At 40.2% G+C, this 27,101-nt stretch overlaps 4 protein-coding genes across 7 annotated transcripts; 3 read left to right on the top strand and 1 right to left on the bottom strand.

The window, feature by feature from the left end:
• Nucleotides 1–631: 631 nt before the first annotated feature.
• On the bottom strand, nucleotides 632–7,650 carry asb15b (ankyrin repeat and SOCS box containing 15b). Its single transcript, XM_085437122.1, has 14 exons — nucleotides 7,579–7,650; nucleotides 7,206–7,314; nucleotides 6,506–6,558; nucleotides 6,220–6,351; nucleotides 5,926–6,090; nucleotides 5,730–5,836; nucleotides 5,474–5,612; nucleotides 5,219–5,390; nucleotides 4,712–4,872; nucleotides 4,133–4,277; nucleotides 3,151–3,306; nucleotides 2,946–3,048; nucleotides 2,708–2,861; nucleotides 632–2,578 (listed from the first exon to the last, which is right to left on the bottom strand). Exons 2-14 carry the CDS (start codon nucleotides 7,310–7,312, stop codon nucleotides 2,409–2,411), a joined length of 1,764 nt encoding a protein of 587 aa, XP_085293248.1. The 5' UTR covers nucleotides 7,313–7,314; nucleotides 7,579–7,650; the 3' UTR covers nucleotides 632–2,408.
• A 1,138-nt stretch (nucleotides 7,651–8,788) lies between these two features.
• On the top strand, nucleotides 8,789–12,487 carry LOC146689721 (uncharacterized). The gene is made up of 7 exons (XM_085436810.1): nucleotides 8,789–8,818; nucleotides 9,406–9,498; nucleotides 9,737–9,793; nucleotides 9,896–10,054; nucleotides 10,289–10,505; nucleotides 10,636–10,724; nucleotides 12,064–12,487. The coding sequence occupies exons 1-7, from the start codon at nucleotides 8,807–8,809 to the stop codon at nucleotides 12,163–12,165; spliced, it is 729 nt and encodes a 242-aa protein (XP_085292936.1). The 5' UTR covers nucleotides 8,789–8,806; the 3' UTR covers nucleotides 12,166–12,487.
• A 986-nt stretch (nucleotides 12,488–13,473) lies between these two features.
• On the top strand, nucleotides 13,474–18,747 carry LOC146689720 (uncharacterized). Its single transcript, XM_085437209.1, has 7 exons — nucleotides 13,474–13,585; nucleotides 14,578–14,685; nucleotides 14,840–14,896; nucleotides 14,985–15,143; nucleotides 15,556–15,715; nucleotides 16,064–16,164; nucleotides 16,434–18,747. The coding sequence occupies exons 1-7, from the start codon at nucleotides 13,574–13,576 to the stop codon at nucleotides 16,596–16,598; spliced, it is 762 nt and encodes a 253-aa protein (XP_085293335.1). The 5' UTR covers nucleotides 13,474–13,573; the 3' UTR covers nucleotides 16,599–18,747.
• Nucleotides 18,748–20,907: 2,160 nt separating this feature from the next.
• On the top strand, nucleotides 20,908–26,979 carry LOC146689719 (uncharacterized). 4 transcript variants are annotated; one of them, XM_085436991.1, is made up of 7 exons: nucleotides 20,908–21,123; nucleotides 21,800–21,999; nucleotides 22,198–22,290; nucleotides 22,391–22,480; nucleotides 22,617–22,727; nucleotides 24,189–24,312; nucleotides 24,470–26,979. In XM_085436991.1, the coding sequence occupies exons 1-7, from the start codon at nucleotides 21,099–21,101 to the stop codon at nucleotides 26,158–26,160; spliced, it is 2,334 nt and encodes a 777-aa protein (XP_085293117.1). In that variant the 5' UTR covers nucleotides 20,908–21,098; the 3' UTR covers nucleotides 26,161–26,979. The 4 variants fall into 4 exon arrangements, with proteins under 4 accessions (XP_085293117.1, XP_085293115.1, XP_085293118.1 ...); XM_085436989.1 differs by having other exon boundaries at nucleotides 20,909–21,123; nucleotides 22,388–22,480; XM_085436992.1 differs by lacking the exon at nucleotides 20,908–21,123 and adding an exon at nucleotides 21,141–21,219 and having other exon boundaries at nucleotides 22,388–22,480.
• The last annotated feature ends 122 nt before the right edge of the window (nucleotides 26,980–27,101 follow it).

Below are 27,101 nucleotides of genomic sequence, written 5' to 3'. Positions count from 1 at the left end.
TATAGTTGAAAAAACGGCACAGGCTTGGCCACTACATATCCTTCAGCAAAAAGTTCTCTTTCTCTTTTATGCCAGTCTTGATGAATTTATAAACACATAAAATAGTAGATAAACATATTGAGTGAGGGACAAAAGCCTTATTTATATTGAATTCTGCCAACTTTAGTTGGTTTACCCACCAAAGAAATGGGACCTAAAATGTAACATATATTTTATTAGCCACAAGTTTTGGGTAGTGGCCACTGAGATTCCTTCAAAAGGTGGCTGGGCTCTCCCTCAGATCCCACCTTTCAATACCTCCCAATAATTCAAACCTAGAGGAAAATTAAGCTGTGTTAGGGGGTGAACAGTGGGTATTACTGGTCATGAAATCAGGCTTTAAATTCAGTAGAGTGCTCACCACAGATTCTGTCTCTTCATTCACTAATGTCCACTAATACTAAACCTCGTTTTGTTTAAAAGTTTTGGTTTTAAAAAATATCAGTTGCAAGAATTGATTTCGTTTGATTTCTTTTCTTTTGGTTGTGCACAGACTCCTGACTATTAACTCAAATAGAAAACAATAAATTCATTCTTTGGTAATTGGATGTCATCAGATCATAAAGACACAGAGGTTACACAACTTTGTAAATGTCACAGTTTATTATATTTCACTGATATTATGACTTTTATGTTTACATTTTAAGACACCAGATTGTCAAGACACTAAAAAAGAAGGATGAAACAATTAATGCGAGGTTTACCCGTCATCTCTTTAATGGCCATGTGGGCTTGAGATTTTGTTAACCCTTAGACACATAAGTGGGTCAAAAAGGATCTGGTGTGGTCTTTTCCTTGCAATATCTAATTAATGAAAAGTTGTTATAATTTCATGTTCCAACTATTCCTTAAAAAAGTGTTTTTGATATTACGCCAATGACATTTTTAACTTACCTTTTATACATGTACAAAGTTTTAGTTTTTGTGTTACTACCCCAAGCTTCCATAAGTGGGCCAGAAAATACCCGTAATCATTTCCTATGGAATTTCATGGGAACCTTTGATTATTGTCAACTGCGACTGTCAGGAAAATATATTTTATTGAACACAAAGAGTGTAACACGTTAAGAAGATTATTTTAAACAGCAAGAACTAGCAGGCAGCACACATTTACCACTTACAGTGATTGTGTCACTGTAGATAAACAGCTTGTGCTGTTCAGGGGGAGGTTCAAATTTCTACAGTAGATGCCAAACAAGCTTGTCATAGCCAAAAGTTCTTCTGAGTCTGTGATGCATGCATCCCCTATGCAAGAACTGGACGGGTTTGTATTGGGAGACAGTCAGGGGAAGAAGTTCAGAATCTGGGGGAAATCCCGGTCCAGCAGTTTTGCACTAGGTTCAAAAAGACAAGACGCAACATCACCACAGATAATGTTGCCTCCTGTGCAGTGTCTTCTGAAGAGGTTTACAGCACAGAGTTTGCATTCAGCGGTACGGCATGGAGGAAAATACCAGAAAGGATTAAAAAAAAAACACAATTAATCACATTCCACGGTTTGTTGGCACCTACACCTGCCAGTGTAAAACACAGAGGTGGCCCATGGTGCTGTGGTGCAGCTTCACATTGGTATCTGGTATCGCAACTGCATGACGGGTCGTCCTCACCGAGCTCTCAAAGGAGCTTGCTGCATCACATATGAGAAGCCGGCTGGAAGGTTGCTCCCAACGGCAAACCACAATCACAGTGACAAAAGTCACAACTGGGCCCCAGGAAAAAAAGCCAATCGAAGACAACAAGATTTCAGATCCAAGTAACGAAGATCATAAAGTCAGCAGTCAGTGCGACAAAATCAATGTACCTGTGTGAAGGGATTACAGCCAGAAATAGGTCAAAACTTCATACAGACAGGAGGGCAAAGAAAATATAAAGAGAGGAAGTATCGCTCATACCGACACACAAACAAAATGGATGTTGACATTGTTCTGTTGCTGGTTTGTTTTTGTTTTTTTCATTTCTGATTTTCAAAATGTGAAAAAAATATTTCAAACATCAAATCATTCTTGTCTGAACCAAAATATAGTATAAAATATAACACAAATGATTATTTTTAATCACAATAACAAAAGCGGCATAATTAACACAGGCCATTTTTGACCCACTTATGGAAGAATGTTGGGTCCAGTCACTCGTGCATCCAAGGTTTAACACACGTCACCCTGCAAAGGTCCAGGACCAGGTCACACTTGCTCAGCTCTCTTCATGCATGAACTGAAACACTTGTGTGAGGGACATCTATTTCATATACTAGACATTCATTTTTTGGTTTTTAATTCAGTCTGTAAAAAAACAACTGAAATAAGGTATTGCATTAAATGAGCACTTTGGCTGTTTTCACACTTTAGTCACATGTATAAATAAAACGTGTTTCACACAGATAACAGGTCACCGTACAGGTCACGCTCTCTGTAGGTCAGGTAGTTCATCAGCCTTGGGGGGAAGGGACCAGCAGCCATAGTTTCAGGGTCATTCAAGGTCCTGAGGCTCATGTGACTTCTGATTACCAGTCGACACAAGTGCTGCAGAGACCGTGGCTTCCCTTTGGACACAGAAACACACATAACCTCCAGCTTTTTAAATCACTTTTCAAAATGTCATGTTTTTCTCTGCTTTAGAGTGCATGTTTTGCACGTTTTTCTTATCTACAGACTTGTCTGTGCAGTTTTACCCAGTATGTCAGAAATCTCATCCCACTCCGGCCTCCTCTGCAGGATTTGTCTGAGCTTAAAACAAATGCTGACATGGCTGACGTAGTCCAGTAGCATCCTTACCACTTTGCCTACAACGTGAGCAAGGCATGATACTGACACAAACTCACAGAACTGAAAAAGAAAAGAAAAGGGAAGTGACATATTGTAGAGGTTAGCTAACAGATGGTCTGTGTGTCTGCCTGTAGTGTCTCTTACTGAGATGACTTTCGGTTGACTGTAAATCTGATAGGCTTGGTTATGCAGCTCAGTCCAGGTACTATCCAATTCTTCACTGTCACCATGACCGCACTGGAAACACCTGTACGGTTGCAAAAATCCGATAATGAAATTGATGAATCTGAACTACATATCCTCTGTAAATAAATCGAATATCGACTAATTTCACAGCAGGTATACGTGCTTGTAAGCGTGATATCCACTGTTGAGCAGCAATCGCAGCATGACGTGGTCTCTGAAGCAGTACTGCAGTGCTGTGGGGAACACCGTGTTGCTGATCACTCTGAAATAACAGTTAACCTCTGCTCCATGGGACAGCAACAGCTCCACCAAGTCGAACCTGGTTACAGAAATAAAAAAAGAAGATTTTAATGCCTCTGCTGTAACACAGCGCTGCCAATACCAGAAATGATAATAGTCAGAAATTACATGTACTGTATAGTCAAATTACATTTATAGTGATGTTAAAAAAATATTTGCCTAATCGTACTTCCTGATTTCTTACTGTTTTGCATATTTGTCACACTGCCTGTGAGCATGTTTCAGATAATAGACAGAGGTAACCTGTGTAAACACTAAATATTTTACACAGTAATTGTCCTTTAAATCTAATAAGTGGTTGGCTTTGACTAGGCCACATTTTGGTAAACATGACATAATTATTGGAGTAATATTGGTAGGCCAAGCACTCCAGGAAATGTTGGCTTTACAAAGGCTTTGTAAGCCTTTTCAGACTGATATATAGCAATGACTTTGTTTCTCATCTGTTCTTAAGTTTCTTTAAATTTTAAAACAATGAGCTGATTTTTGAGATCTTTTAGCCTCCTTTACTTTTTCACACAAATTCCTCATTCAGTAGGTAATAATCGGGCCTGGGTTTGAATAGTGAATAGTGACTAAATTCAGCTTTCTATAAAAAATATAGTTAATTACAGTTGAATTGCACCAAGCAGGTGCAATTACTTTTTCACACTGGGCCAGATTGGTTGGACCAGCTTTTTCCCTTAATAAATTAAATCATTGTTAAATAACTGTACTTTGTATTTACTCGGGTTAGCTTTGTCTAATTTTAAAATGTGTGACGATAGGAAACATGCAAATGTGACAAAGAAATCAGGAGGGGGCAAATACTTTTTTACAGCACTGTATGTACATACGCTATTTACCTCTCAGCACGTATAGCAACCAGTATGCATCGCAGTGGATCCAGGTCAGTTCTCGCGCCAGCCGCCAGCAACCTCTCCGAACAGGTTACATCACCGTTGGATACAGCGAAGTAGAGAGGAGTCTTCCTGAGGTCCCCGTAGTTCTCTGCAGCATTTACAGTACTTGTGCTTACAAATATAAACGACTTTTTTAAGAGGGCTGGAAACTTCATCACTTTAGAAAATCCCAACATCACCAAGCATTGACTTTGCATATTGCTCTACATATATAGTCCAGTGTATAGATGTTTAGTCCTGTGTTCAGATGGATAAACTTCACACTGATTTGCATTTTTTGCAGTGCAATGTCGCAAATATGAACCACAACTTTATCAGTGATGGGGGCTGAAGCACCCTTCACAGTCACTGAAGAGATGTTTTCATCTGCACTTGTTTTTTGCATGTGCGTGCATCTTTGCATTTACCGAATGTGTGTATTTGCGTGTACCGCTTTAGTCCTGCATGATTTAGAAACTCACTATGATAACTAAATGGCCTGAGTTGATGTTGTGTGCACGTGCGCATCCAGCTGATTCGTACCAGAGATGTGTGCATGTAGCAGGGCGTTGACATCATAACCCTTCTGGATAAGCAGCTCTAGACACTGAACCTGCCCCCCGTCTGCAGCAGAGTGGACGGGGCTCTGGCCTGAGAGGCGAATAGCTCTCTTTGTGGTGATAGGGATGAGAGTCCTCAGGATTCTGAAGAGAAAGAAGATCGGGTGGGTGGGAGATAAACAGGAAGAGAGCGGGGCAAAACACAAAACAGAACAGAGACAAAAATGTTCATTAGATCGTGGTGTGAGCTCTACTGTTATTCAGTGACAAAAGTGAAAAACAGTGATAAACAGAGGGCTCTTTGTGGCGATGAGTACAGAGAAAGCACTGCAGCTGCGGAGACAGATGCTTTACATTCAAATTGGCTGCAAAATTAGAGGAAAGTGTTTTTGGTCAAGTTATTTATTTTGGGGATTATTAGTTAGAATGTTGTTGAATGTAGTCAGATGTTATTGGGTTTGAGAGTGAGCTTAAAGTTGCATGAACTCACAGTATGTATCCTTCATACGCAGCTCTATGGATGGGCAGCTGGCAGGCGTAGCTGGCAACATTTGGGTTGGCTCCGTGCTCCAAAAGCAGCTTGACACAGTCCAGGTTTCCAGATCCGGTTGCATCATACAGGACTGTGTCTCCATTGCTTGCCTGGGCATTCACATCACCACCTAGTGGAGTTCAGAGAAAATACAGCAATGTCTGACCCGTCAGGAGGTTTTTATGAGGCATGATACAACATATACTGTTTTACCGTGGTGTATGAGTATGTCTAAAACTTCAGAGTTGCCATGTTCAGCTGCGATCCCCAGCGGTGTCACGCCATGACCGTCTCTGCTTGTTATTTTGGCTCCATGTCGGAGTAACAGCATCATAATAGCTGCACAACCCTCCTGGGGTGAGGGATAGGACACACATGAACACAGAAGGAAGAAAGGTAATAAAAACTAGAGAAAAATAAAATTTTGTGCTTAAACCTGAACTTTGAGTTTAGATTCAGCTCCATTCACCTTTGCTGCCTCGTGAATGGCCCTCCACTTGGTGAGACACACCTGCTCTACGAAGGCCCCGCCCATGATGAGGGAAAGAACCATGTCGTATGAGCGTTGTCTCACTGCTGCAAAAATGGAAAACAAAAAATGATTCCATAAAAAAAAAGCATAATAATGAAGGTGTTGTGTCAGCTGTCTGAGTGTGTTGTGCTACCGATTAGCAGAGGTGATTCATTCCTGCTGTTGTTGTTGTGCGGTGAAGCTCCGTGCTTCAGAAGTAGCTTGATGTTTTCCACCTGGCCGGCCTCAGCTGCCAGAGTCAGAGCCGTATCACCGTCCTCCGTCTGCTCCTCCAGGGTCAGGTCGGTGGATTCCAACACTGCAACAAGAACACCATTAAGACTGCGTTAAAGGTGGAAATCTACTCAGCCCACTGCTCCAGTAATTGTAGCTTACATTCCACTAAATAGTTTGATCAAGCTGACATCATACTGGTTTTCACTCTCACCCTGCAGCACTGTGTGGAGGACATCTGGCTGCAGCTGCACAGCTGCTGCGTGCAGAGGCAGCCAGCCCCTGCTGTCACTCTCTCTGAAGGCAGACGCGCAACCTGACAGCTCCTGCAGCGCATCCACATCACCTGCCAAGATACAAACAAGAGCCACAAGGAGACTCACAGGGAAACATTTTTAATATTTATGACCAACAGTGAGTTTAAATGTAGGCGCGCCCGCCTTGTACGTCTTTGCTTAATGCCGCATGCAAAAGGCAAACATGATTAAAGGGAACGTTACCTTTTTGAATGGCTGCCATAATCTTCATAAACTCCACACTACTTGTGTTTTTCCTATGAAAATGAAAGCGTTTACTCTGGAAACACTATGATAGAGCTTCATTATACTTTTGATTGCTGATTGCCTTAAAATTTTGTTAATTTGGAACATAAACAACTCCTAACAATACAGTTAGGTCCATAAGTACAGGTTAAGTATAGTAAAAGTTCATATAATCTTGGTTTTTTCCACAATTGTGCAGGCTCTTTTCAATGTTTTCTGGCAAACTTTAATCTGGCCTTCCTGTTCTTGAGCATAACCAGTGGTTTGCACCTTGTTGTAAACCTTCTGTATTTACATTCTGCTGATTGTAGACTTTGACAATGGTACGCCTACCTCCTCAACAGTGTTCTGACTTGGTTAGATGCAGGATGAATTATGTGCATAGGGCTGTATTCTCTGCTCGGATTCAGCCAAATGCTGCAAAAGTGACTGGATGATGCTTCAGAATGAGAACAGATCGTGATCTGAAGCATACTGGGAATGCTACTCAAGCTGAAAGTCTGCATTTCAATCACATCTGGATTGTTTCATTTAAAACCACTGTGACATTGTATGCGGGCAAAATTACAAAATCTATATGATTGTCCAAATACTTATTGACCTAACTGTCAATTTTCATTAATAATAAACATTAAAGACCCTTCTTGGTTTTCCATACCTATCTGTTTGCACTGAGCATGGCAGCTTGTAGGCATCTTGAATGCTCTCTCGAATAGCAAACTCAATCAAGTCTTCATTTATGGCCTCCTGTTCAAAGTCCTCCATTTCTATATGTAGAGACAAAAGCAAGAGAAAGGGGCACTTGAATTCTTTTCATAAATAGGAGTTTCGCGTACAGTATGAAGGTGAATTATACAATGTAGAAACCTTATCAGTCTGTAGATCGTGCTTTCTGCACAGCATGCAACTTTCTGGCACGGTATCACCACTATTCATGCAGGACATAAGCATGCTAATGTAAAGCAGTCCTATTGGAAATTACACAACAACCTTAACTTGCATTTCATGTTAGTCATATTAGTCGGTCTCACCGGTTGATCTGAATAAGTCCCCTTGAGGTCTCCAGCTCACAGCCTGGTTGTGTTTTTGTTTTGCAGTGTGTTAAGCTGTTTGGGTTATATTTAGATGTGGCCTGCTTTAGATGACCTGCCTCAGCTCAGACTATGCCTTCCACGTCTTCTCTTACAACTGCAGCAGACAAAGTACTTCTGCACTGTGTGTTCAGTCGAATGAAGTTATTTGTTCCCATGTAATTGAAACACGCAAGCTTGTGAGAAGTTGAGACCTGACTTTTGGAAACCTGCATTCATTGCATTAGCTCAAAATAATAAAATGATGAAGAAGTTCTACATATAATTAATAATCTTAACAATATACATCCCAGTAATGTGAATGAAGAAGTTGAATCAGATGTATGCAAAAGAAGGGATACTTCCCTTCCAAAGCTGCTTACATGGAAAGACAGTGAAAGGACACATGGCTGCAGCTGATTTCTGATTGATTTGCATAATTCATTCCTGTATAATGTTGGAAAAAATAGTGGAAAATGTCAGTGGTAATTTCTCAAAGCCCAGAATGATCTCCACATTAACAGTCTCTCAACCTTAAGTATATTACACTTATGCCCATAGCAGAAAGGGACTGAGCTGATTTGGCCTGTTTGAAGTTTTGAAAAAGTGGGGGGTATTTTGCCCCCTAATTATTTGATGATCATGATTCATAGTAAAATTTGATCATAAAGTAATAAAAGGGAAAGCAGTTACAGCAAAATGTTTAAAAACCATAAGCTGCCAAAGTCTGGGGAACTGACATAGGAGAATTTTTGGAAAAATAGATACAAAAGGGAAATGGATATTAGCAAATTAACTAACTACAAAGAAACAAACAATTTAAGATAGCTTTAATCAAATCCAAAATAACCAAAAATGTAATTAAATATCAAATTATGTTAACGGCATATTGAAATTAAATCATTTCAATATTTTTTTATTCAATGAAATTCTTTTAATGACTTTAACGAGAGCTTTAACAAAGCAAAAAAACAAAACAAAAACATGGTTAATCATTTAATATAAAGTGGCTATAAACAGTATTGTCATTAAATAATATTTATTTTTTTATTTTTTGATGCATAGATCTTGCAACTAGAGTAATGTATATTTCATGGGGTTTCCCTCCCTGCGTCCAAGGGTTTCCATAAAAGGCCGTTTGCAGCTCCTCCCCCTCACTTTTGTCAGTCAGAGGGTGCAGGTGTTGGTAATGGATGTCAAGGTAGGCCAAACGGGCAGTGAGACCTTGTTTGATGGGATTTGATCTCATATCTTACTTAAAACGATGCTACTGTAATTGGGATGGGCTGCTAGCTTGCCCGCTGGCAAGTTCAACGTAAACTAGAGCTAGCTATCTTGGTTTTAACAAAATATCAGAGCAACTCTTACAAGTAATCCCAGCTAACTTGGCAGTAAACATAAAAACTTGTGTAAATTTTTACAGTGTGACTAATTGAATTCCCTTATAATTTAATTTTTTTTAAACAGTGGCCCATGCTTATGTCAAACTGTACTATTTATGCTATATTTGACAGTAAATTTAAGGTGGCACTTAGAGCAAGATTTTATTGTCATCAGCTAGTTTTATACTGTTTTAAACCCTAAAAAATTATATATAGCTACATTTATATAGCTTAAACAATACTGGGACTGTTAGACTTAAATGTGAGACTATGGTGAAATCTCATTTCTGCTGCTGCACACAAACGTCACCAATCCCAAATTTATTTTTATAACTCTAAATGACTATACATAATGTAAAGCATATACACTGTATGATGTAGCAATACTTTCATATTCATCCCAAAGGTGCCTTTTCTCCTCCTGAGTCTCTTGACAAATTTGACTCTCTGCTTTGAATATGGGTCACCAGTAACCGATCTCCATAGAGTGGCACTGTTGGTGAGTTGCTACAGGCTTGATGTATGTCACATTTGTTCTATGTTGCGGGGCTTTTCTTGGCCCAGAGTTAACCTCTGGAGAACTTACAGAAATCTTTTTTTCTTATTTCTGACAATATGATAACCAAAGAGGTCTGCTATGCTTGGATAAAAGAAATTTTTAATTTTTAATCACAATTCTGTTGGATTTTTTTTTTTTTTAACAAAAACCTCTCTGATGGTCCCTATTTCCCCTATAGAAGCAGGATCTTCCCAGTGACTATTTGGTTCCCATTAGTTATGTTCCCAACGAGGTGGTATGTATGAAATGAAGAAATATGAGCAAATTTCTTTTACTATTTTTAATTTTATTTTTGTTTGACAAAGGTTGTTCATGGTTTTTGTACATGCCTCTCCAGGCTGGCACTTGTTGGGTGGTGCTAAATATCTATCCATTGGAGCAAAGTCTTGAGAGATTGACCAACAATTTTGGTGACAAATCCACCAACAGAGAAAGCCTGCTTATTTTTATTGAAATTCTCCAAACTGTGTGGCTGAAGTTTGACCATATGAAAGTGGTGGGTAATCATCGACCTCATTCATTATATGCATTTCTGACAGCATATTTATTTTAAATAGCGTTTGGACTGTGACATGCATAGTTTTAAAATGAGATGTAGTTTAATTTGTAGAAGCACACTGGTTCACTGTGCAAGAGAACACTGAAACTCAGTTTTAGGCAGAATTTGTTTTTGTACACTTAATTGTGTAATTTAGTTATTTCAAATGAGCATGTTATCTGATTCCCACAGGAAATATTGATGCAGTACTTTGATTGCCACTATCAGGAACAGCACATACCATCTGGCCCTTACTTTGACTACATGGAAAACCTCTTACGTGGAGCTGATCGAGGACTATTTGATTTCTCATGTGAACCACCACCGTGCCCAAGTACTCGACAAACATTTACGACTCCTCAAGAAACATCCCAGTCACCACCTAACCTTAGAACTCAACAAACACCAGGTACAATGTTAATGCAGTTAATGCACCGGACTTGGGTGCTTTCTGTAACTTAGAAAATAATGGGGGGGAAAGTGTACTCAGTGTATTTTTTTGTTTTTTGTTTTTTTTTTTTGTTTTTTGTCATTTGCAGAGTTTCTGGAGTACGACAACTTGACGCTTTTGATTTTTGTCACCATCTCCATTGCAGTTTGTGTCATTGTTTGTGTGTTTTTGTCGCTGGTGAGTAAACCATCAAACCCCTAACCCAGTAAGTTTATCAACTTTCCTTGCCCTGAAATTCCCAACAAATTAGTGAGTAAAATCTCTAACAGAATGCAACAGTTCATCAAATCGTTTTTTTGTTTTTTGTTTTTTTTTCCCCAGCAAGTACTGTTGAGTCAACAATTTCATTCATCCATGCTGGCTTATGGATAAATGCCAACAAAACGTTTGAGTTTAATACCGATAGAAAACACTTTAGTGGTGTACTTTTATCAGTAAAATATGATCAATATGTTAAACAAACCTGCCAGACATTCCTATTTGGTATTAAAATTGTGTGCATGTTGGTGTAACACCTCCTTTAAGACATGCTATGTAGCTTCACAGGAAGCATTACTTCCATGAGTCTGGTTGGTTGGGAGTAGCGTTTGCAGTAATAAGAGGGCTAAGCATAAAAGCAAAGCGGTCTAAATTTACTGATCAATCTGCACTTTTATTCTCATCTATTGTCATGAGCTTTTGGTAGTGACCACAAGTTTGAGTTCGTGGATACAAGCAGCAGAAAGGAGTTTCCTTCTAAGAATGGGCTCTCAGTCATTTGAGGAACTCTGAGTAGAGCTGCTACACATTAGAAGGGGTCAGTTGAGATTGTTCAAGCTACTGACTAGGCCTCCTAGGTATGTTGTTGTGGTCATGTCCCACCGGGAAGAGGCCGATGGACAGACCAAACACTCGCTGGAGAGACTACATCTCTCGGCTAGCTTGGGAATCTCTTGGTGTCACCCCCGGATGGACGAGCTGGTGTGGGGAGTCTGGTCTTCTCTGCTCAGACTGCTGCCCTTGCAACCCAAACCCAGATAAGCAGTGAAAGATGGATGGCTTGTTGCACAATGGCATAAGCATTAAGCTCAAAACTCTTTTTCCTGTGTACAACCTCTCCAGAAGTGCACTCTTGGCTTTCGGTTATTCAGGCAGATAACTGCATTAGTGCAGAAATGGTCCGTAATGCAAGCTGAGAAAGCACGGGACCACAGCTGTGCTGCTGCTTTTTAACAGTTCAAAGAGTACTGCACGGTCCTCTCCGGATTAAGAAACCCTAATTTGGGGTATCTATTTATGAACCTCTTCTAAAGAGAATCGCCCTTAGTGTTAAAACTTCAACTCAGCTGTACAGACTCTTGGCCTGTGTGGTCTAATAAAGCCTATTTCCTAATGAGTCTTCATTTTAGTTGGCACTTCCAGGAAGGCAATTCTTCTAAAGTTCAACAGCTCATCAAAAATTCAGCAGTACTTTGAGGCTGTTTTTGTATGATAAACATTATTTGGGTGCTCTTTTTTTTTTTTTTTGTTTCTCCAGTCCAGGTCCCGAAGGCGTTTACATGTTTGCAGCACTGAAAATATTCAAATGCAACCTACTAAAATGACCCAAACTCCGACTGCCTCTCTGAAGCATGATTAATAAGAAGGAAGGGAAAAAAACTGGACGGCAATAGAACGACTCGCTCTCCAGGTTGTTCTGTTGTTGGCACGAGTCTGCTGGATAAATGAGTGATCTGATGGCTTCAAGGCACAGACTAAAGCTGCTGTATGAGAGATTGCGGAATTCAACTGGTGCTATCTCGCAAACAACGCCACAAGAATCCGGTCTTATGTTTTTTTTTATCTCTCAATTCTTTTCCTCCAACCTGATATCTGAGCAAGTGAAGCAAGAAGAGGGGAACCGTGGCAACAAAACGGGACATCTTTAGTTATGTGTTTGAACCAATGTGAATTAAATGAGATGATGCACAGCTGCATAATGTGTCTCTTTCTCTCCACTAGCTTACTGCTGCCACTTAATGGAGTTGATGAAAGTTCTTGCATTTTGTATGGCACAAGAAAACAGAATATGGATGTCATATTTATTTGTCATGAACAAACTGAGAATAGATCTCTTTGAATGACAAATATTTTTAAATACAAATTAACTTATTCGTATAGTCATAGCGTTGTTCGTCATGATTGTGCGCTGAGATGATTTCCGGGTCAGAGGCAGGACAAGGCACAAATGGAGAAATTAGTGGCTGGATAGCTGTCAAAAATTGCTTCTCATCCTGGCTGCTGTTTAAATCAGTTTGTCTGACGCTTCTGAAAAGACCAGGTTCTTTATCTGCTATTCTGAACTGGAGCCATTCAGGTGGTGATTCAGTTTGGGAGTCGCAGTTAAAAATATCATTGAAACCTCAAATCAAAATATCATTACACTGTCATCAACTGGCCGTTTCCCTGTGGTTAGAGATCGGCCTTTAACTGGAGTATATTTACGCAAGTCCACACATGGAATTCTTGCTTTCTGTAATGTATAAAAATGCACTTCACAAGTGGGTTATGCAACACCTATACGTGCAATAATGTGTATTTTTGAGCCCAAGTATGTCCAAAATAATCAAAAAATATGTAAACAGTAATAGGTTACAGCAAAAAGTACTGCATCAAAGAGCACGGCTGAACGTCTGAACTACCTCATCTGATTTTCACTTTCCAAACAACAGCTTGAGGAATAACCTTGACATATTCTAAGCGAAATATTCTCTCGAGAGAACAAGCACCCACTTTATCCTGACGAACAAATTGATATGTGGGAGTTTATGGAAAAGTCTCAGACAGCGTCAGTGTGCGACATAATGACTCAGCCTGTAGGCGGCCACTCCAACACGTCAGAAGTCCGCCAGTTTGTCTGAAGTGAAAGCAGACTGCCGGCCCATCCTCAAGTTTCACTACACGCGTGGACATTACACCCACAGACACACAGAGATGAGCTCTGTCTTTGGACTGAAAAAACTGAATTTCATGCACTGCATTTGAGAAACTTGGGATTCTTTCTCCATATGAGGAAGAAAGTAAGTATGTCCTTTAATTTTTTAATGTTTTTAACATATGTAATATGTGTAACTGTATACGCTTCCATACTGGCATTGATTTTTCTTAACTTTGCTCATTAAATAACAGGAATATTATTTTATATTAACATTTCCTGCATTCTTTGTTTTTTTGTCAGCTGCTTACTTGTTATGAAATGCCACTGTGCTTTTTATAAAGAAATGTAGCCTTGTGGTTTTCTTCAAGCTGACTGTTTTATTAGATAAGTGCTAAACTGATAAAGGGAATATTACAATCATATAACATTACAGGACTACATCAAAAAGTTCATGTTATGAAGCATGCTTCCTTTTTGAGCTGCATTTAAAAGCAGTTGAATGTTATTAAGAGATCTACAGTAAATGCTGCACATACTGCTGCTGCAGCACTCTTCAAGAGGCAGTAACGTGACACGCTAAGAGGAGTAAAAAAAATTGATTTTTTTTTTTTTAATAAAAGGATAAAATGCATTTTGCATTAAATGTGACACTAACGAGTTTGCACATTCATTTATTAATTCATTGTTTATCGTTTGAAGCAGTGAGTTTTAAACTGGGAGTGTCACTTTACTTCACTGACAGTCTAAAATATATGTATCGTAAATTTACTGTAATATTGACAAAAATGAGAAAAAGGTTATACTAGGTAAAGCAGATCATTAAAATAGTTTATAGATCAAATTTAAAAATAATTGGATCCACAGATTTAGCTCCATTTCTAGTCTTAAAATGTTGCCCAGCCTTTTATTTATTGGCTTTTATGCCTGGCAAAGACATTGGAATCCTCACCTTTAAGTAAGGGGGGGGGAATTGATTATCCTGTAATACAACCACACTACCCTCAAACAAAACACTGAGGTTGAACTGGTCAACTTTCATTTCAGGGATGTGGTAAATCAATGCTCAGTAACAACACCGCAGCAGATGTCGATTGCTGTACCTTATGTAATGTAAGGTATACATTTCCCCCTCAGATCTTGAAAGCACCTTGTCTCCTCCTGAGTCTGGTAACAAGTTTGAATCTTTGCTCTGGAAAATTTGGGTCACCAATAACTGATGATGTGAACAAGCTGCCAGTATTGGTGAGTTACTACAAGACTGATACATATATTTATAGTGCGTTGACACATGAACTTCTGTTTTGTGCTTCATGTTAAATTATCTCTGTAAGAGCTTCCATTCCTGATCATTTGTAGTAAAAACAAAAATCCTTCCCTGTCATTAATTCCTCTGTAGAAGCAGAATATCCCCTATGATTATGAGATTCCTGTTAGTTACATTCCCAAAGAAGTGGTATGTATAATGCAACGTGAGAGAATCAAATATAAAATTGGTTTGAATTGAATCAAAGCTGCTCATAGTTCTGTTTCTCCGTCTTCAGGCTGGCACCTGCTGGGTGGTGTTAAATATCTATCCACTGGAGCAAAGTCTTCGGAAGCTGGCCAGCACGTTTGGCACCATCTCCACCAACAAAGACAACGTACTCCTCTTCATTGCAATGCTCAAGAGTTTACGCTTCACCTTAGACCACGAGAGGCTGGTGGGTAATGAGACACTGTGGTCTATGCTGCTCATCTTCTCTGCAAACAGTACTTGAATTTGTGCCTTTGTAAAATTTAAAGTATCAGTGATCAGGTAGAAAGCCCTTTTGGCAGTGTGTTGGTGTGCGTGTAGCACGACATGTTGTAAAATCAAAGTTACCTGTGATATTGTGCAGACCGTTGGGTGCCTGCACTCGTATGTATATCTCCATCAGGTAACGCTTAGAAATGTTCAGGCCTACAGGGCATGTGGAAACACACTAACACTATGCTAGTTTTGCAAATAAGCCCTGCAGCTTAATTTTATGCCAAATTAATGTAATAACCTAGACAGTGAGGGACTTGTTTTAAGGAACATTTAATTGAATAACTGAGGTATTTAAGGTTGGCTTGTTGTCTGATTTCCCACAGGAAATGGCGATGCAGAGCTTCCAGTGTCACTATCAGGAACATGGCTTACTGACTGGTCCTTACTTTGACTACATCAGAGACTTTTTACACACTGCTGCTCAAGGACCAACTGACTTCTCCTGTGAGCCACCACCATGCCTTAGTACTGAACAAACACCAGGTACAGTCCTCACTTGCATTTAAAGTTCAGATTTTTTTGTGAAAGCTTCCAAAATAAAGTAGATTATTGGAGGGGGAGGCATTCGTTTAGGATTAGGAATCCAGCTGTGTACAGTAATCAGATATGCAGCCTTAAGGCAGAAGCGTTTCTTTACAAAAAAAAAGAAAAGTAATTTGATGACCTCTCAAAAACAAAAGGTATTGAAATGACCAGTCCCTAGCTGTAACTAAGATTGATTTCCATCAGAGTATTCTGTCACACATTCAATAAGGGGATTGGTCTGCCCTCTATCATATTTCTAAGGTGTAAGTGTGATTGGTTACATTGTCAATAACGTCCTCCTTGCAGGGGTTCATGAAGGGAATCGTGGGGATCCTTGGTCGAGAAGATCTCCCCTGCTTTTGGTTCTCATCCCCTTCATCACTTGTGTTGCTCTCATAGTGTGGTTGGTAAGTGAATTTAGACTTGAGGCTTCCGTCTGCTGGTCTTTGTGGGTTAGGCTAAAAAAGCCTGGCTGTTAATGTGCCCTCATTATATTGAGCACTTCCAGGAAGGAAGTTGTAAGGTTAACAGCTCATCAAAAATTCATTAGTAATCTGAGACTCTGTTAACGTAATAAAACCCACTTTTCAGATTTACTTTCTGTCATATGAAACTGTATGACCAACACAGGCTTGGTGCTTTTCTTGTTTTCCTTGTTTTTTTGTTTTTTTTTTAGGTCAAGTCTGGAAAGCGTTTACCAGTATGCAACACTGAAAATAGCCAAATGGAACCTTCTGACACGATCCCAACTGTGTCTATCTCCATCCCACTTCAAACACTCACCCACGCTGCTGACGCTCAGCCAGAGCGGGAAGCGATTGCTGAACATGAAAGTGGATGAAGGACGTTTAATAAAGAAGGAAAAACTTGGACAGCAGCATACCAACTCACTCTCCAGTCAGCTGGATAAATGAGTGGTCTCCTCTGCTTTCACTCATCTGAGCGCAGGGTCCACAGCTACTCTGCAAGAGCAAACCCAAGCTGTTGTGGAGGCAGGTGTACTACAAAATTCCCCATCGGCACTTCTTTGGTAGCTGATTATCTTTCAAAATGGCTGGCAAAGCACAGATTTTCCTGCCTTGGGTTCCGCTGGCCTATTTTGTGACAACCAGATTCAGTTTGTTTTTCCTCACACTCTGGACTAATATCTTTAAGGGGTTTGTGCTTCACTTTGAAGCTGCAATCAAAAAAAAAAAGTATCGCTGGAGCTTAAAATCATGTAATCATCACACGTCATCCACTTGATGACTCTGTCTGGGCGGTTGCCAAGACCGCCCTTTCACTGCTTCGCAACAACCTGATTTCTACAAGCAGAAAAAGACGTACAGTCACATTAATGCTATCTTGAAAGGAAACAACTAAAATGCTGTTGCTGCGTTTTATCTCACGCAGCCTGTCCTGTACTTGTTGTTGACATTATTATGATCTGCGATCTGTCGCAAATTGCAAACCTGCTACTCACAAACAACACACTGAGCAGTTCAACAAGTGTCCCACTTTGTGTATCAAAGATCTGACCAGATGGCAGATAGCCATCGCCAGAGGCACTTTGAATCCAGTCATTGTATTTTCAAAGCCGTTGCCCAGTGATCTATAGCTGCTGCTCAGCCGCAGTGAGTGTGTTAGAGGTTTTAATGCCTTATTCACTGGGTCAATCATGTTCAGTCATGAGAACATGACTCCCCGAGTGTGAGTGCTCTTGTAGTGCATGTGTCACAGACGGAGCGAGAGACAGTGCAGACAGGACGAGGGAAAGTGAGGGAGATAGGGACTGATAAATGGATGGACGGATGAGCTCAGTGAGAAGCATAAGGAGGGCTTGTTCTCGTCACAAAAGAACTGGCCGTAGGCTGGAGGAAATGCCAGTTACAAACACGACTGATGTGCACAGATCCCTATGAATCAACAGGCTAAGAATCCTTCTAGACCGCAGGCTAAGCACCCTACAGAGCCCGGTTAGTATTCAATAACAGTTGACTGTATTTGAATGATTAACTTCCAAAACACACCCATGAAATATGGATATATCTTTGGTAAAATGTCTTTCTGTCGTAGACTTTGTGTAAACAGTGTTGTCTTTATAGTGAACTGTTTGTAAAGGTTTCATATTTGTATTTTGTGAAAACATGTTATTTGTGTGTGAAGTATTTAAGTTATTTGGTTACGTGTTTCACTTACAAAAATGTTTCCAGCTGTTTTAGTGATGCAAATGATGAACACGCCCAATTATATCGTGAATGTACAGGAGCTAGACAAAATACTGTGAACGCAGAAAGGAAAGCGCGTTGTAACTCTCACCAAATTCAGAAATCCATCATTTTGCACTGCAGGGGTCTGATCACATTTACAAATTACTATATTTAGATACTGTCCCCATATTTGAAAACTGTTTGTCTTGGATTTCCTCTGTTTTTCCTGAGGTTTTTCACCTATACAGTTCATCTGACTGACATGGCTGCAGTTTGGGAGGAGCATTTTAACTGTTTTTTTTTTCCCTCATATTGATAATTCACATGCAACATTGTTGATTGTTCAGTATCTTTTATACCCAGACGAAAGCAAATTTTACAAGATGTCAGTCACCACATTGGACCTACTATAAATCTGTTACAGTGTAATTATTTGCAGAGAGCCTTTCCACTCTCCTCTGCTTGTAGTTTCTTATTTTCTCCACATTTTGCTGTGCTCAGGAGGTTTCTGGGCTTCAGCCCTCCAGCAGTGGGTGTTTAACTCCCAGCCAATAAAAGTTTTCTGGCTTTGAGGGTGGGGAAACGTGGTGACAACATTACACGCCTCCGTCTCACTCCTCTGCTCTCTGTCTGTGTTGTGAATGTCTGTACATCTGTTCCTCCAGAGGCACATAGTTAAAGCAGAGTGGCCAACTGGCAATGCTGCACCTTGCTGTAAAGGTGTGGCTGTGTTTGTTGTCTATAGGGTGACCGCAGTGAAATAATCAGAAAATGTTGTTTCATCTCCCTCGTGTCATTCACCCCCCTTTTTTTTTTTTCTTTTTTTTTTTTGAGGAGGCAAAAGTGGGGAAAAGCTGGATGTAACATCTGTAATTAGCATAAAGTGTATACGATACTGTCGCCTTTTACTGTAGTTTTCATTGCAATAGAATTTTTTTTTTTTTAAGGAACTTTATTTTTGCTAATCCATATAAATGGCTACTAAGCAGATGTTCTGCCGGTATTGTGCATATATTCTGATTTGTCATCAAAGTGAACCAAGTTTGTTGCCTTCCTGAAATCTTTGTAATTGAAATGGTAGACTTCATGTTCAGGCATGTGAAGTTTATTTAACACTGGGCTTGATAAAAGGCCTCCATTCTTTTCTTTTCTTTTTTCTTCTTCGGGGAATATTTCGACATGCATGACCTCTGAACAAAGTATTGTATTCAGAGAGAATGGTGTTATTCCAAAGGGACAGAGGTTTATTTGGAGAATTTTTCCACATTCTGTTTTTCTTCACAAACAACACTACCACCCATAAAATGTCTCTGTGACTGTTGCAATAAAACTAATTCATGAAGTTATGTTCAACAAAACCGTGCATTTGGGCCAAATGTTGTTAGACTATAAATGATTACATTTTTCGACAAAGCACCTAAGATCTTGTAAGATTTGGTGTACACAAGATGAATTACTTGACGTTTACATGTCTTTAAGACACACCTAATAATATAGAATAATTAAGTTTTAATTGACCATTTAATTTTCTTACTTGCAGACCATGGCCAGCAGAAATCGGGTTATATTGAAAAGCTTTAGGTAAATATTCTATTCAGCCTTTTAATTTATAGGGCAAATAGTGTATATGCTAAATCACCACTTCCTTGGGTACGCCTTGATAGTGTTGGATTCAACCCCCTTTTGCCTTCAGAACTGCTTTAATTCATCATGGCAATAATTCATCAGGTGCTGGACACATTCCTTTCAGATTTTGCTTCATATTAACATAACAGCATCACACAGTTACTGCAGATTTGTTGACTGCACTACACCGCCACCACCAGCCTGAACTGTTAATAAAAGGCTGGATGGATTTATGTTGTTTATGCCAAACTCTGACCCTATATCATCAGAGTACCAAAAATGGTCAACTTTATTATCCCCAAAGGGCATTTTGTGGTACACTAGCGGCAAACAAGCGCGCAATGAAAAATATCAGACACAAGAAAAACAACAACAGGACTCCACAGTTTGTCACTTAAAACATTAATGGCAGCAACGACAAAGGAAAACTTGTTAGTCCTGCACCGTGGTAATTTGTGTCTGCAGCCAGATGGAAGCAGCTCAAACTTCGCTGCCGGAGGGTGTGATAATTTTGCAAGAATTGGTAGAGACTTGCTTAGAATATTTAAAATCTAAAATGTTGAAAATTAATGAAAATTAATTAATGTCACTGATGACTGTCATGTTGATGACAGTCATCAGTGGCATTACCCAGGCATTTGTGACATTACCCAGGCATTTTGTACTCACCACTGGCCAATCTTGGGCCAATTTTGGTGAACCTGTGTGAACTATAGCCTGTTTCCTGTCCTTAGCTGACAGGATTGGTACCTGGTGTGGTCTGCTGCTGTTGCCCATCTGCTTCAAGGTTCAAATTGTGCAAAAGCAAAGATTGCTGCTGACTGGTTATTTTCTCTCATTTTCTGCACCATTTTCTATAAACCTTAGAGATGTTTGTGGGGAAATCCCAACAGATCAGCAGTTTCTGTACTCAGAACAACCTGTCTGGTAGCAAAAACCATGCAAAAGTTACTTATATTACGTTGCTTTGTTGACTCTCAATATAATGCTTGGTTTATATTGCCTGATTAGATATTTGGGTTAACAGGCAGTTGAACAGGTGCACCTACTAAAGGGGCAAGTGAGTGTATATGAGCAGCTAGTTGTTTTTTGTTTTTTTGGGGGGGGTTGTTTTGTTTCTCTTTTGTCCCAGTCAAAAACAAAAAGATTTCCAACTGAATATTTATACACAGCCTGTTCCTAATGCTGGTTTACACTGCACTGGATTCATTATATGAAGCTCGCCTCCTTGTCAATTGACTCACTATTGTAATAATTTAAAGAAACTTTTCATAGTTTTTCTTCCTCCTCCTGAACAATGAAGATTTTGGTGCTTTTATATTGTTTAAGAACATCCGCCGGATGTACCCGGACTTTTGTTTTGGAAAGCCGCTGCTAAGCGGTCGCCATTATTCTTCCTGGCTTGACGCTCAAGCTAAAGACGGTTTATTACTTTAAAAACGTTACATTTCGATTTAAACTGTTACAGTCTGTCTGGTGCTGTCGGTTGACCGTCTCTTGAAGTGGTGACGCATCCTGAGCACAGTATGGAAAAACGCTCTCATACTACAAGTAAGTTGCTAAGCTAACGCTTGTAAGCTATCTGTCGCTATCCGCCACCGAGACAGGCGGTGAGAAAAGAAGATGCAACGCCATCCATCTGTTGCAGTAAGCAGACACTTTCCTCTAAACCTATAGCCACCCTGAATGCAGTTACATCTCTCAGGATATTTTTGAGCGCTGTTTGACAAGTAGTTACATGGCTAACTAGCTCAGGAGGCTAAAGCTTTTAAATTAAAACATCCATCCTCCGGATGCACTCGTTTGTCTTTGTATATTATCGTTTACGCTAACTCCCACGAACAACGGTAAGATGAGCCCAACATCTACTTGAAGTTTGAATCCAGCTCTGCAGAAAATTGGCGCTCATTCTCTACACTATTGCACACGCACACGCAGGCGTGCACTTTTTCAGACCCTCTGCGGCTTCTCTGCAGCCTTCAAAAGCCTCCCGCTTGCGCTACAGCGCCCCCTACAGGCAGCAATGGCACAACCCCACAAATGGCACAACGTCTGAAGTTTTTCTATGACCAAAACTCGCCAATTTGCTATCACTGACACAGGGCGGATTTGTGCTAAGTTTGTGGGTGTGGATGCCGGAGATGATTTTTTTTTTTTAAATATTGGCCTCATAACAGCACAGTAAGAGCCACATTGTGCAACGTAATGTTTTCAAACTCGTTTTCAGGTGCCCTTCCCTTGGCCTCCCTTCGCCTTATGGCATCTCCTCTGCAGCTGACGTATTCGTACATCTGGCAGGTCGTACGGCAGAAAAACGTTAAGCAGTATGGGAAAGTGGAGGAGTTTGTGACCATGGTGGTACAGACTGTTCCTGACCTCATGAGTTTCAAACAGACTGCCCAGCTGATCTTGGGGCTGAGAGCAAGGGTGAGCTGTTTGTGTGTCTGCATCAAATGCTAGTTGATGATTATGAAGCTGAGAGTAATCCATAAATTGTATGAGTCTAGATTAGTGATTTTTTTATTTATTTATTTTTTACAAGCCTCCTTTACACTACAATTGGTGGTGGTGGCGGGGGGCAGTTAATACAATCTGTATGGTGACTAATGTGCTCTTGTGCTGCAGATCATTTTGGATTTGCTTCGTAAAGACGGTCCACCGGATTCTAAGGCGATACAGACTCTTATAAATAAATTAAAGGTCTCCACATTATCAGGGGTAGGTGTGCAAAAAACTATTCTGCTTGAAAGTTTCATTTGCAATTTTTTTTAAATGCGTGGATTAAATCTGAGTTTAAGTGTTTCCTCTGCTGCAGAAGGATGCAGAAGTGGAGAAATCGCAAACAAATTTCATGGTACTGGTCCAGAATCTGCTTAAAAACCCTACTGAGAGGAAGCGCTTCTTCAGGGTAAACATGCTAATGTGGTATTATACAGGCACTGGTTGTAACCCTTGTATTTCCTCTTTTGTTGTCAGTATAGTGTTTAGAGATATGCCATTTACTGTTTACAACATGGTTAAACATTTTTTTTTTCCCTCAATAGGAAGTGTTCCCTGTTCAGTATGGCACAAAGTTTGACACAGCACTGCAGACTCTGATTGCAGGCTTAGTGTGCAAGCTGGAGCAACTTCTTCCTATGCCCAATTTGTCCCAGGTATGCCTTTGTGATACATTTATGACATTTATCCCAGGGCTCTCACAGCAGGGTGGGCTACTTTTTAGAGATCCGACATGTCTTTTCTCAGGATCTAAATTCAGTTGCAAAACATGCTGTTGCAGACTTTCAGAGTGTTTATCCGGTTCCGTAATTGGCCACAACTAAAGCAATATAATAATATAATTCTTATTCATCTTAACACTCATTAAAGTGTCCAGACACGCTAGGGTGTCTGCTGTACGTCTCTACGCCATGGATAATGGAGCACCTAATTATTTTTTATCATAAATGTAGGTCAGAGTTAGAAAATTAATTGTCTGTCTGTTTGACACTGATAACAGAAATTTTAAAGTCTCTATTTAAAGGTTTTTATTTGTCTAATGTGAAAATGTAGACAAATGTAGACTCAAATCCCTGGAAGGGCTGTGTCAAAAAGGGCATCCGGTATAAAAATCTGTGCCAAATCAAATATGTGCATTAGAGCAGGGCGATATGACCAAAAATATTTATCACGATATACATTTGAAAATTTGCGATAACGATATAATTGACACTAGACAAAATACTTTACAACTCCACAACTTTATTAGTGGAAAAAACCCCATCAATGTATTTTCACTTAAACAAGCAGCTGTTTTTTATGTGCATTAAAGTTATATAAAAATGTAACAGTGCAAATTCCTCGCTGACAGTTTAACCAAAAGGCATTTCCAGTGGAAATTGGCCGACATATCCTCAGCATAACCATGTATAACATCCACAAAACTTAAAAAGAGGTGATAAACACAAAATACGGTAATATTGTGTTGAAGCACAGTACGTATCACTCCGCGAGGCGCCTGCCTACGCTCCGACAATCCATCAAGCGGTGCGGGTTCGTAGCTTAGCAAAGTCGTACTAAAACATTTGACAGATTTTCGAGCGCCATGTACGACATAAAATCGTTTCAAGGTCAGTAAACACAACCAGAATTCATACATAAGGCACACGGGATTATAAGGGGCACTGTCGATTTTAAGAAAAAATCAAAGGATGTATTTTAAGTGTGTCGTATTTTCCAAAAAACACGGTAATAACGACGGCCCGCTAGCATGCGCTACCAAAAATAGTGCTTTGTTGTGTATCTGACGGACGAAAGCCAAACCAGTTCTACACCATTGAAGTTGCAGCATTTTTACAAACCAATTCTGGTTCATCCGTTTCATTTAACGATCCGCTTTCGCTTTTCACATTCTACGTCGCCGCCATTTGCGTATGCAAACCTAGTGTGCATGCGTGTTTTACCCATATTCTATCGCGATATTTCATTTTCCTATCGTTGCCCAAAATTACACCGATATTATCGTGAACGGTATGATATAGCCTAGCCCTAATGTGCATCCATCCACTGTGCCGAGTCTTTTCTTATAAGGAAGCAACTGAAAGAAGCATTAATTAATTTTAATGCCTGAACTTCAGCTTGGTGCCATGATTTCAACGGAGCCCAGTGTTCTGGAGGCATGTGGAGGCTTTATCCCTGATCCAGTGGATCTGAAGACACTCCTTCTACACCAGCAGGCCAAAGGACTCCTTGGTGTTAAAGGTATACTTTAGGCTGTGTAAAGATTGAAAGTTTTTGTTTTTTTAATTTTTATTCCTTTTTTTATCAAAATATAACAACAGATATATGGGTGTCTAAGCTTGTTGGTATTATAACTCGTTCAGTTCAATTTAAAAAATGTGCACTTCTTTTTGTGCAGCCACTATCTCGTCTTCAGTGGGCGACTGTGTCCTCTCTTCACTTGCCTTCCGGCCCAAACCTGTTGATCCACCACCAGAATCTCCAAAAACAGTAGAGGTCACAGCTAAAGAAACAAACCAAACTTCCGTCAGTGACACCGAAGACGTGGCTGTAATTTCAGATGACCCTGACAGCCCAGCAGTCAACATTTACAGTCCTCCGCGCAGGGGGCGGTATGATTTTAAAACACTTTATAGCTCTGCATCAAAGGAAAGGAGTGTCACAACAGCAGCTCAAAAGGAGAATTTGGTGCAGAAAGAGAGTTCTGCACAAGAACAGCCTGCTCCAACTCCGCAGAGCAAAGAGAATAATGCACCCCAACCGCCACCATCAGAAGCAGAGAAACCAGCACCACAGCCACTGCCTTTGAAATCAATCCCTTTCAGGGTAGTTACGGTGCCGTGCAAAACTGCTCCCACTTTACCAAATGCAGATGGTGCGGGAACAAAAGATGGCCAGAAGCCCCAGACTCAGCGTGTCACTTTGCATCAGTGGGTGTCACAGATAGCCTCCAACTCTCTGTCACTCCCTGCCCTCCCACCTCTTCCTCCACCCAGGCTGAGTGCTGGAGATGACGCAAGGCCAAGCATAAGAAGAAAAAAGCAATTTAGGCCTCTGGGCGACAGGTTTACTTGCAGTGTGTGTGATAAGAGCTTCCCCTATCAGTCCAAGCTGATGGACCACGAACGAATTCATACAGGAGAGAAGCCTTTCCACTGCTCAGCATGCAACAAAAGTTTCCGAACACAGGCTTTCCTAAACAACCACCTCAAGACCCACAACGCATCTCGTCCTTACGCTTGTGGGCAGTGCGGGAAGTGTTTCACAAAACTCCAGAGCCTGACGAAGCACATTCTCGCCCACAGTGGGCAAAAGCCATTTTTTTGTAACATCTGCAACAAGGGTTTCACACAGTCCACCTACTTCAAAAGACACATGGAGTGCCACACAAGCCAGATGACGTTTCCTTGCAAGCACTGCAATAAAGTTTTTCCTACGGCTTTCAAGCTGTCGAACCACGAGCGCTGGCACACCAGAGATCGCCCTCACATGTGTGAGCGCTGCGGGAAGAGATTCCTCGTCCCCAGCCTGCTGAAGAGACACATGGGCTACCACATTGGCGACCGCCAGTATCTCTGTTCCCAGTGTGGAAAGACCTTTGTCTATTTGTCTGACCTGAAGAGACACCAGCAGGACCATGTCCCCAAAGCAAAGATCCCATGTCCTGTCTGCCAAAAGAAATTCTCCAGCAAGTACTGCCTGAGGGTTCACCTGAGGATCCACACCAGAGAAAGACCCTACCGGTGCACTATATGTGAAAAGACCTTCACTCAGGTTGGCAATCTAAAGGTCCACATCAGGCTGCACACCAATGAGCGGCCCTTCAGCTGCGATGTGTGCGGGAAGACTTACAAGCTGGCATCCCACCTGAACGTCCACAAAAGGACACATACGTGCAAGAAGCCCTGGACGTGCGACACATGCGGGAAGGGATTCTCTGTCCCCGGACTTCTGAAGAAACACGAACAGCTGCACACGAGAGAAGCCAACCCTGATTTCTCCGGTAAGCGGAGGCACAGGGGTAAGCAAAAGAAGCTCTCCCTCAAGAGGAAGTTTGATGAGGAAGAGGAGGTCAGCGATGATTATTAACTGTAGAAACGCTGACATTTCAATAAAAGTGTTTTAATGTTGAGGCACTGAGTCATTAAAGTGATGTTAGGAATCATTGACTCTACAGACCAGAGTTATAGCGTGCTATAATCAGTGCCTGACTAGCTGGAGCATCTTAATGAAGAATCCACTGTTTATGTTCTTAAAATAAGGCAATGTGACAAATTAACTTTAGGTGATGAAGTTAGCCAAAATGTCACATTATCTGGAAATTAAGGTAGCCAAGAGCATTTCTGATTGTGAATTAAAATGTTGTTAATCATTTTATGTAGAAAAAAAAGTCATGTTCATTGATAAAAATGTTTTCCCAGCATCATGCTATTGAAGAGGCTATCTAAATATAGCAAACACTTAAGAGATGAGTATCATATAAACAAAAGTATTTCAGCGCATGTGACTGTAGATAAACTGCTGTGTAATAAAATGCTGTAGTGTTGCCACGAAACATTTTAACTTGTCCTATTCTTGTGGAAATTTTAGTAATTAAAACTACTTCCACCACATGCTTTTTTTTTTTTTTAAATGAAACATGAACTGTAAGCCTTTCAAATAGTTTTAGTGATATAATTCATGTATTTGTGATTTAAAACTGATAGTTGTTTTGTGTGTGTGTGTTCACGTAATATCAAGAAACAGACGACCTTTATTTCATCTGTGCACAACCATTTAACCTTATGCAAATATGTGATGAGGTTGTTCTGTGAATTCCATTTTTGTTTATGTAACCCCCAAAGAAATATACTTACTCTCAGTATTTTTTGTGATGTTTTTCAGTAAAATAAATATTTGTGGCAAACATCTCTCACTGGTGTATTTTGTTAAATTTTAATTCACGACAACAATATGCCCACCGTACTGTCTTCTGAATGTCCTGAATTTAGATAGCTTTAGTATGTAAACAACATGCTTTAAAAAAACCA

Source organism: Copadichromis virginalis, linkage group LG17 (genome assembly GCF_057382275.1).
Source record: "Copadichromis virginalis isolate Kocher_CV1m ecotype Utaka linkage group LG17, C_Virginalis_male_GT1.1, whole genome shotgun sequence".
Taxonomy (NCBI): Eukaryota; Metazoa; Chordata; class Actinopteri; order Cichliformes; family Cichlidae; genus Copadichromis; species Copadichromis virginalis.
The sequence above is the reverse complement of the archived record's forward strand: the minus strand, read 5'-3'. Positions and strand labels throughout refer to the sequence as shown.